General features: G+C 44.6%; 1 protein-coding gene across 2 annotated transcripts in view; it reads left to right on the top strand.

Moving 5' to 3' along the window:
* The first annotated feature begins 201 nt into the window (after window positions 1-201).
* Window positions 202-11,304, top strand: part of CD79B (CD79b molecule) — a 207,663-nt gene continuing 196,560 nt past the window's right edge. Inside the window, exon 1 of one of the 2 annotated variants that reach the window (XM_069238084.1) lies at window positions 202-345. In XM_069238084.1, the coding sequence (XP_069094185.1) occupies window positions 279-345 (67 nt within the window). In that variant the 5' untranslated portion in view covers window positions 202-278. The remainder of the gene's footprint in view (window positions 346-11,304) is intronic. The other variant, XM_069238083.1, reaches the window with a different exon arrangement.

Raw genomic sequence — 11,304 nt, 5'->3', positions numbered from 1 at the left:
TCATATTTGTTTGACCGTAATCATTCTCACATTCAATACGATGCACGCGAGCCTGGATTATTTTGTAACTGCTGCAAACACCTGTCTGTGTAACTCTTTACGCTCTAGTCTTGCTTTAGGAGGGGCTTCTTCCTCTCTACAGAAATATTTACATGAAGAGGACGAGTTGGCCAAGCGTGTCAAACTGGCGCCTTTTCGGTTGTGCTGATCTGAGCAAAACAAATTGCTAATACCTGTGTCTTCTAGCAGGCTGCTCTCACCGTCCCCTTCCGAGTGACATGGCTGGCTTTTGGGTACACCTCTGCGCAGTGTATGGGAAGATGCTCATCCTGGTTCTTTTCATAGGTATGTTATCACATTTTAGCCTATTGTCTTGTGAAAAAAATAAATGTTGCGAGTAAGCTATGCAGATGAAATTTGTTGCTTTAGAAGAACTGCTTAAATAAACAACTTGTTCTTTCCAGTGTGGTATTTAGAAACTGAAAACCAAACTAACTTGCAGGGAAGGAGCGCACGTCGGACCCTGCTCATTCAGTCATTGACTTCTCTGCTGAGATTCTCTTCCTACAGTGCTTCTTTGTGGGGGTGTATATAGTGGCACACCCCCTTACTTCACCCACCACAACTCTGGATACTATTGTTTCGGCTTGACATTATCTCGTCTGACCATTACCATGATATGACCAGTATGTCAACCCACCATTACTTCAACCAAAGATTACTGCGACCTGACGTTTGTGCTCAATGAAGTAGGATGGTAAACTTTGCCAGACAAGCTAATGATAAGGTCGATGTAGTGGTCGGGCCAAGCAACGCTAACCTGGGTTAATGTCAGATTATGAACAAGCATGAATGTATAATCAAGTCGGAGTAATGGCTTGTCAAAGTAATGGGGCTTTAAAGAATGATCTGGCTGAAAAAATGATTAACTGATGTAATGGTTAGCTATAGTAGTGGGGGGTTGTAGTGCTGGCTCCGCTCTCATTTATTCAATGGTCTCTATCGATTGGTTACAGAAATAGAGAACCAACTCTGTTAAGTAGGTCACAAAATGAAAATGTAGTTAAAGGTCAGCAAGGTGAAAACATGAGACGTTGTAGGGCTCGGCATCACCAACAGGGCCATGTTTCTAGGTGCAAAGAGGATGAACAGTAATTAATGTTTAATAATCCTGGACTCAGTAGAGGTGGCAGGATCTTTAGCCTTGTAGGAAAACAGTCAATACGTCTTTTTTTCTGCTGGGTTTGATACATAAGGTAAAGTGCCTCAAGTGACATGTTTCTGCTGGTTTCAATATATAGGGTAAAGTATTCACCCCATACATTACAAGGCTATTGCAAGTCACTGGGGAGTTCAGTGACTATGTAGAAGAACAAGGCCAATGGCAGAGTTCCTTTATAAGGTCATGGAACTTCTGAACTTTTATGCATGTAACAAAATTTGCCAGGAAAAAGTAAAATCAAGGTTTATTTTACTACAACGGCATTAAAGCACGGCCCTTGCAGAGACCAGCACCATTTGGCGGATCTATGTAAGGCAATGCACTGCATGAACCTTAAGCAGACAATAACTGTTTTCTGGATTACAAAAAACTGACAACTCTCTGCTCCAGAGACGCACACTTGCACAGTTTGCATCTGCAGAGCAGATCGCACTGCACATCCTCACTGATTAGGAATCTTGCCTGCCCATGGCAGTATCAGCAGTGAGCAGTCCACGCATACCCATAAAGATCTCCTAAAGTGCCCACTCTTGTGTAGCCAGCCCCCAGGAGTTTGCTTATGCAGAACTAGTCCACATAGTCTAAATGGGACACCTCGGTTCGTATGGGAACGTCTTGGCTGGCTTTGGTAGATGGTTAGAGTCACCACCGCCCGCTGCAGGAATGCAGTTTATATCTCTGTGGGGTTCTGCTTGCCTCCCACCAAAGACAGCTGCCACAGGGGCATGAAATGGCCTCAATTTGTCACCTAATATGTGGCTGTGTCAGCCCAGTGCTTGGACTCACATGAGAACAGGCTCCGGGCAACAGAATGTAAATCATGTATATGTCCCACACAACCATGCAAATGAGGGAATATCCTCTCAAGAAATCATGGGTGTTGAAACAGTGTCTCTGTTTTTGGTACTAACCTCTGTAATGCCAAAAATTGTAGCCAAATATGAAAAAAGAAACACCCACGTTTTCCGAGCTTTTACATGTGTATGTGCCAAGAACACGTTTTGCCCATCTGTCATGCTTAGGTTTGAACAGGTGCTCAGCTTTGGAAAACAATGTGTGATATTAGTTTCTTAATGGTATGACATGGAGATCTTCTAATTCTGGCTTTAGCGTGCACACATGAAGAAAACAGACAGTGTTCAGTCTATCTTCAGACAATAATTGAAGATACTTTTTAAAAAAAACCAGATAGAAGTGATAGCTTTATGATTCTTTTTAGAGACACTGTAGAGAACCGTCATCACAGTGGTCCCTTTCAATGTACTAAAAATGTGGCAGCTGGCCACTGACGGTTTCTACCGTCATTCACCAAACGTACGGCTTCATTACGCGGAGTTTGGCGGTCCCATCGTGGGACCCTCTGCCCTATTACAATGTACTCATTCGCACTAATGACACCCAAGAGCATTGCAATGTCCACATCAGGCGAGGACCACACAGCATTACTATTAGGTGCTTTTGTGACATAATCTGATGTGATGATGTCTAAGCTGAATGAGAATGATGCGGCACTGAGTGAAATACTGGGCTCACACAAGAGGGTAATCTGGCATTTGTTTCGTGTAAAGCATAGACAGTGTGTTTAAGCTTCTGTTAGTAAAGATAACCTATACATAGAGAGATTGTGCCCAAGGCACGGCCAACACACGATTTACCATCAGCTTGGCAGAGTGACCACCGAAGAGTCCATCTGCTAGACTGAGACATCTGGGTATCCCATTACAGGTGTGTTTATAGGAAACTAACCTCGTATTAAAGTGTAACTTTCAACATTAAAAGGCTCTGCAATAAGCAACTGTGCACCAGAGCTCGGAAGATTTCGGAATAAAATGTGTGACGGCCACTTAGCCATACAAATTTCTTTGTTTACCTCCATTTTAGAAAATATGACCCAGTTACTCAACTCATTTGTGAAGTTTAGTTTGATGAGTGCATCCCTCAATAAAACATTTCCAAAACAAAAGAGCAGACCCTCGACTTAGCTCTAAGCTTAGTGCTGTCTGGTTTCAATTTGAATAGGATCTTCTGTGCTTGCTGACTTTCTTTATCGAAATCCCTACCCATCATCTCAGGAAAATGCTTCCTCGGGAGAGAATAGTGAACTCTCAGAAGGCAGTGGGATCCTCCCCACCGGGAATCAAAGATCCAATCACTAAGCTGGAGCAATTGTATGTACTGCGAAAGAGAACACTCAGAAAATATTCAGAAGATGCTTGCCCGTATTTACTCCAGCAATTTCTTAGCTTCCGAGACCTCTTCACCCTCTGGCGTGTTTACACACTCGTCTAGTTGTTTACCACTGGCAGGTAATTCATCCAGTCAATGTGTAATGCTTGAAAGGATGTGTACATCACTGAAAAATTCAATGGGCCCTATTCACAACATTTTTGTCAGCTGTAAACGTAATTCGTAATACATCAGTTTATGTAAAACATGGATACCTGATAACTGATTACATTTTAATAACGAAAGAATACTGGAAAAGGAGCGCTGTTGCGAGATGGTTGATGGCAAATCCCTTAATGTCTACCTAAGCGCGTTTGCGGATAGATGAGATGATACCTCGAATGCTGGTCTCAGAAAGTTAAAGCTAGGCCGGGCCAACATTTTCATTATTTTAATTATGCTCAACTACTAAAATTGTGCTATTACGGCATGAAGAATAATGATTACATGCCATTCGTGGCACAAAATAGGCGGAGGGCATGACAGTAAGCAAATTACCGGACCGCGAGCGGCTGCTGTTAACCCGGCACGTGTTCCTTCGCTCCCAAATCTTGGTTTTGTATTTCGGATAATTACGCATAATTTTTCCGTAATTACACAAAAGCAAATTAGGTAAATGTTGTACAACCCTAGTTAAAACGCTTGTTGTTTACTTTGACTGGTGTGGAGGAACATCTGAACGTGCAGATCAAAAACTTAAGTTTTTTATTTAAGATTACATTGCAGGTCACGTCTGTTTTTGGAGGCAATAAGGAGTGCCACAATTAGTAAATCAATTGTAGTTCCTCATGTAGCACAAAGATTCTTGAAAACAATTAAAGACCACGCAGCCAGGGCGGAAGCAGGCGCTGGCCAATATTTTGCCATTGCTCCAAACTTAAGAAGCCTGCACTGGTAATCTGTAATGTTCAGAAAGAATACATTAGCAACTATCAGCAAAATGGCCTACAAACCAGTCATTTTGCCACTTTCATGGAGGGATAGTGCAGAAGCTATTTAAAGCTTGGATCCCTAAACCACTGATGATAAATCAAAGGTTATTTCTCACAAAGTTGTAGTTGTTGATCAATTGATTTTTAGCTATCTAAAAATGCCTTATGGATAGGTAGCTACAGTTTAGCGATTTGTAGGCATTATCTCACATCTTATTGGTGCACTTTTCATTTTTTTGGAATGTCATTCCTTGCCTTTTCCAAATGAACCTTTTAGAAATTGGGTCTACAGTTGGAACCGGTATGCACCCTGTCTGAGAAGGGACCGCAATCCTAGTCAGGGTAAGTCATTTACATGTACTAGCAGTCAGGCCTAACCTAAGAGGCAATGTGTAAAGTATTTGTGCAACACTTTATTTAATTATAGTTACACAGTGAAAACATCACAAAAAGACTTCACATAGTTTAGAAAAATAGGGAATATTTATCTGATTAACCTTAGACCCAAACAACAAAAATCTAATTACATTTGTGTAGGTTATCATGGTTCAAGCGTGGTGTTAAAAAACACAGTGCCTAAACTTAAAAAGATGCAGGTTCTCTCTTTCAGGGAGTTACGGTAAGATCTCTTTAGAGGAGTAGTAGGAAAGCACTCACAATTATACAGTAGTTCCGATGTGGTCTTCCAACTGGGATGGTTTGCAGGGGATCTCGGCTTCCCCGGCCCCTCGAGATTGGAAATCAATGTAGGGCAGAAATGCACATCAAGATCCTAGAGCTGCGGCTTGCGGTCTTGCTGGGTATGCACACACCGAGGCTGGGAAACTGGATTGCCCCTCTTACTCAATCTACATTGTAGGTGTATGGACAGGAGGTTGAAGATGCTCCTCAGTAGCGGTGGTTGGGCTGGGCACTGCCAGTGCTTAATTTGTGCTTGTTGTTTCCGGTGCTGAGCACCGGCACTTATTTTTGAGATCCATCCCTTATTCTTCGGCCTCAAGCATTTACTGCGAGCAAAAGACATATGGGAAAGACAGGGGAAGACAAAAACAACAAAGCGCCACAATGGGAGAACGCTTAAAGCTGCAGGAGTGAGCTGAAGGGGCATGGAGTGGCTTTAAATGGATTAAAGGGGTCCAAGATGGCCTCAGTATTCTGTGTTTGCACATTTAAATGCAGCAGCTGCGAGTTGAAGATGAGGGCTTTGGACACCGGCACGTTTTTATTTACAAATTAAGCACTGGGCACTGCGCAGCATTTCAGAATCCTGGGAAGCACTCAACACACACTGGGCTGGTAGACAAGGAAGCCCTACACGCGCTGGCTTAGCAAACAAAGAAGTGCTCAGCACGTGCTGACTTAGTAAAATGGATGCCTTAATAGTGATTTTCCAGCGAACATCCACTGGGGAATCCTCCAATGTGTGTGGACTGACTAAAATAAGACTATCCATCTGCAAGACATGAAAGGTTGAGCAAACCATCCCAATTTTGTCTACCAAAACACAGAAATCTGCTGCTCTCTGAACCATTGGGATCAACGGAGCTTCAGAAAGTTCTTGTATAATCTGTGCTAACCCAGGCGTGATTAAATACGAAGGTGCAAATTGGGTCATTCTAGGTTTTGTCAGAATCCTAAGACCAAAGTTTTCTTTCTATACGTAATTTTTTAAATTCAAACATAGCATACAAAAATCCAGAGCATTTGGAATACGCCCAATAGGGTTTATTGGCAGTGGAAACATACAACCTCTAATGTAGTAGGCAGACATGCAAGCAGCAAGGGTTGAAAGCAGAAGAAGAAATTAGGTTATGGCAACACAATGCCCGACTCACATGCACATATTTGAGCTGGGGTGGGATGTATTGTCGTAATCAAGCGATGCTTTACTTTAAGAATGCAAATCTTATGTCTGTATTATCTATTTATTCCTTAAGAGCATTTGCGGCTCGCTTCGTACGAAAGGAGCGTGGCGGGTGCGGCGCGCAGTGGTGGGCGGGGGCTGGGGTGGGACGGATAGGGCACCTATATTTTAATAAAATTTAATTTTTTTTAAAACGTACCTTTTCAGCCCAATCCTGCACCGTGCTTCTCTTCCGTCCTGGCTGCACACACAGGCACAGGCTCCCAACCTGCCCTGCTGCCAATTCTGACGCTGCTCAAAGCACCATCAGGATTGGCTGGGAGCACCCTGGCTGGCGCTCCCAGGCAGACTGGGAGCCTATGCAGGCTCTCTCCAGTCCGGCAACTGTGTTGCTGGGCTGGAGAGAGCCTGCCGCGCATGTGTGTTTGGCCGGCCCGAGCCGGCTGGCCAAACATGCATGCGCAGTGAGGGGGAGTGTTGAGCACTCCCCCTCACAGATCCTCACCCCTGATGCCCGCCCCTTTCACAACAAGGGGATATTAAACATAGTTTACTATCCCCTCATTGTAATAGTTTTGAGGCTTCTGCTGCTCGGGGGAGGGGGGGCTGTGACGCTCCTCTGCCCTAACGGAGGAGCCACCCCTGCTTAAGAGCATTGCCTAAGCACTCTATTGTGCCCTTTTGGTATTCCAGTGCTTAAATCATTATTTATGTTTTAAAACAGTATGCAACAGTCTCAGTAAACAAAACAAAAAATCCAGCAGCTAGTACATATTTAAATATGCATCCATCACAGACAGTTAAATTAAGTTGCAGTTCATAAATTATCACAGTGACCTATGAACTGTCATTTTAAGAGCTGCACTCAAACTGCATGATATAGGCTTGAATGTTATGTTGCTAAAAGGGTTTGTTTTGGTAGAAATACATTCTTATTAGTAAAGCCAACCTCAACCACTGTGATACGTTTTAAATACCGAGGGGCATATTTATAGGGATAGACAATTAGTGCAGCGAAACAGGTCACCTTGCTGGGCTGCACTGCATGACAAGAAAAGGGCAGGAATGCACCGTATTTAAAAGAATACGGTGTGTTCCTGCCTGTTCCCCCGTGCTGGGGCCCTTTTGGCTTCCTAGCGCCAACCGAGGCACCATTGTACTATAGAGCAAGGGTACCACCTTTGCCTGCAGGATTGATCTTGTGCAGGAAGGAATACCTTCCTGCACAAACAAAATCTCCTGAGGCTTTCCCCTCTTTCTATGTGTGCTGCACACATAGAAAGAGGAAAAAAGAAGAGAATTAAATATTTCATTACGCCTCTCCTGGAAGGCATATCTTTTTGGGGCATTCCTAGGTATATCAGTTTTGGTAAACTGTAACACAACAAAAACCATTGGAGTTGCGTGGGAATACCCAAGGACACCAATGGAATGCCTCCCTAGCGGAGTGTAAGGCAGTGCAACTATTTTCCCTGTGTTGTTTTACTTCAGAGTTGTGGAGCCACTTCCATGCCACGCAAAGTGGCCCCTCGTTGGATTCAGAAATTTCCCTTAAGGTTTGCGTTGCACAGGAACCACATAGCCTGGTGCCAATTAGATGCAAGCCAGGTCATAAATATGGCCCCGAGTTTGTGTTTATATAGACCAAAGACTCTAAAAATTATATTCACTACTACTATGGCTGAAGTGATTTCTACACCTTTGTCTAATGTAACATTTCCTATAGACTGATTTACACATGTATGTTTTTTAAACCTTTATTTATAGAATTTTCAGCATGCACAAGTACCCAACAAAGAACCACCCCCCTGCATCCAGGAGACCGAAGCATACTAAAAAGAAACAGCAGCCATTCAGTGAATATTATATATTTGTTACTTTCACAACAGTTCATGGCCCTTCTGACCCAAATATATCTTGGTATACCTCATGGCTCTCCTAGGTCTCCCTCCTACACTTCCTGACAGGAGCCCCACCATCATCCTCTCTGGGCTCAGGGATCTGTGACTTGTGCAGCTCTCCATGGGCCCTTCACTTTTTCAAACTTGCGTGGGCATCTCTGAGCCTGATACACCAGGTTCTCAGCCCTCATGCACCAATCTAGGTTTTATTCCCAGGCTTTACAAGATGGAATCCTATCCCGCTCCCAGTGTCTTATCACATCTCAGCAGGCTATCATGAGCACAACATTACAGAACAAAAGTGTATATTGAGCTAACGTCTGCTACCCCATATTCTCAGAGTCACCAAGGACTTCTGATATCCAGCCACCGCAGCCCTCCAGAAACCCTGAATCTTGGGGCAGTCCCTGGGCCTATGGAGCAGGATACCCTCTGCCAGCAGCCTCTTTAGCAGAGGTCATCGTCAACTAGCCCATACAGTACAGCCAAATCCTCATAATGTAGCCCTGTTGAGTTATTTTCGCTGAATGAGTTGAAAACCCACCCGTATAGCCAACTCCCAGGGATGGCATACCTCATTTATCATACTCTAGTCGGCCAAGCTCTTTCCCATTTGTCCCTTAGGTTGTTCAGCAGGGAAAGACTGTGATGGATAAGTGTTGAGTATATTTGGGACACTGTGTAGTGGGTCAGTGGGAATCCCAGCACTCTATACTCCAATAGTGACGCACCTGGGACCTCCGTGTGAAGGCATGAGCCTCCACAAAAAGTGTGATAGCTCACCGTTATTGTATATTCCCCATGGCGCTCGGTAAACAGAATTATTCTGTCTTTCTGCCATCATGCCCCACAGGTTGAAAAGGCCCAGCAGGTCCCATTTTTTGAGGTCCTCTATTCCCTGTAGCCCTTTCAGGATGTCCGACTCCAAAAGAGGGGTTTCCAGAGTCACCCTCCCCACACAGTCCATTGTCTGGGTTGCCTGATACCAGGTATTATAGTTGCCATCTGAATGGCATCTGCCCCTTTTGGCCATAGAGATGTCTAAAATAATCCTCTGAGTCCATTCTCGTCTGTCAGACAACAAGGAAGGTTCTTCCTGCATTGAGAAGGCCCAATTATTTAGCACTTGCATTTGTGCTGCCTAGTAGTAGAGTTGCAAGTCCGGGATGCCTCCCTCAAGAGGTTTCCTGTTTGGGGTAGTCGTGGATATCCTCAGTTCCCTTCCCTGCCACATAAGCTCCCTTGTCGCCTCATCTACGTAGTGGAAAAAGCACTCCTGGATCAAAAAGCAAGTACTTTGCAGCACACAGAGAATTTTCAGGAGGAAGATCATCTTGTAGAGTGCTGTTCTACCCTTTAGCGAGAGTGGGAGGCATCTCTAATGTCCCATAGCTATCCAGTATGCCTTCAGGATTCTAATCAGGATTTCCCTCAAAAAGACATCATGGTCTTTTGTTATGATGATTCGCAGGTGCATGAAACCCCCAGCTCGCACCTAAGTGGGTATTGCCAGGCCTTCCTGGGGGCCTGTCTGGAGAGTGGGAATGCCACTGACTTGCACCAGAGCCAATAATAGGATCCAAACATCTCTAGGATCTCCAACACCCTGGTGATGCAGCGCTCTGGGTTTGCTAGATAGAGCAGGACATCATCTGCGTAAAGTGACATAGCGTCTTCCCACCCCGTGTCCCATTTGACATCCCTCAGCATTGCATCTTTTCTGAGCCTTTCCATGAGGGGTTCTAATTTCAGTGCAAAAAGTAAGGGGGGCAGTGGGCATCTCTGGAAGTTGCCCATGCCCAACCCGAACTTGTCTGAAAATGCTCCGTTCACTTTGATCCTGGCTGTCAGAGCAGTGTATAGCAATGTTACATATGCCAAAAACGTCAGGCCGAAACCCATCTTGACCAATATTGCCATCAGGTAGGGCCACTTCAGGAAATCGAATGTCTCCTCGGCATCAGGCGACAAGAGGCCTGACTGCTTTTCTATCCAGTGTCTCTGTGCTAGGCATCCCCAGAGCCTACTAAGTTGCTTTGTATATAGAGCCCTCATGTGCTTGGAGAAAGCAGATGCAATTTTGTTCCCGGTTTCCACTATCTCCCCCCGCAGTCCAGACATCAGAAATCCATCTTTCCCCCTCCATTTTTGCCATGCATGCTCAGTGCTTTCCTGTCTTGTTGCCCACCTCATATAATTTGCTTTGCTTAGCTTGGAAGTGGGCCTCGTGTATTGGAAACCTCAGTTACTACACATGCATGATTCATTGTCTCTGGATAATGTGTGTGTGATGTTAAGTGCTCTGACACCCTACACTGGTATGAGAAGCGCTATAAAACAAATGAAATGTATGGGAGAGAGGGGCTGTGGAAAAATGAGGGGCACTGTTAGAGAGTGGTAGTGAGGGAATCGGTGCAGAAGGAGGTCACTTGGGGAGGGGGGCACAAAACATGCTGTTTCACTGGGAGCCACCAGCACCAAATCCCGGGTTTCAATCTAAGGAATATTATTGTGACCAGCAACATATAGTCCACTCTAAGGCACTTGTGTTGTGCCAGCAGTGTCTTCAGCAGTAGGACAGAAGGTGCAGAGCATGCCACAGTAACAATGCTAAGAACAGTGAATAGAATTAATTTCAGTGTAACAATATTGTGCCATTCCTGAGTGGATCTTTAAATTCTTGCACACTCTAAACGGTCGAACAGGAAACATAGACTGTGTTATGCACAACTGTAGATTTCGCTGTCTTCTGGGAGGGTATCCAGGTGCTGGGCCGGTGTGAGTCTAGCCAAACCTAAAGACTACTCGAAAAGCCAAGTCTTCAACTTCTTGCAGAAGTCAATAGCAAGGAAGAGGCCTTTATATGTGGCAGATGTTGCCATGTTATTGGAGCTATGTAGGAGGAGGCTCGACCACTGGATCTAGTTTCCCAGATGCGTGGGGATGAGTGTAAATAGTAGCCTGGACAAGAAAGTGGTGCCTTGAAGGTTTGTGAAAACAGATGCAATTGCTGAGGTATGTTAGGCCAGTATTATGTAATTCCTTGAAAGTACCTATGAGGGGCTTGAATTTTGCTAATCTGTGAAGCTTCTACAGGTTTGGTGCCATATGAGTGTGGCGTGGGTGGGTGAGAGTCTTTCTGGCTGCTGAGTTTTGAAC

The sequence above is a fragment of the Pleurodeles waltl genome, chromosome 6 (assembly GCF_031143425.1).
Source record: "Pleurodeles waltl isolate 20211129_DDA chromosome 6, aPleWal1.hap1.20221129, whole genome shotgun sequence".
In the NCBI taxonomy this organism is placed as follows: Eukaryota; Metazoa; Chordata; class Amphibia; order Caudata; family Salamandridae; genus Pleurodeles; species Pleurodeles waltl.
The sequence above is the reverse complement of the archived record's forward strand: the minus strand, read 5'-3'. Positions and strand labels throughout refer to the sequence as shown.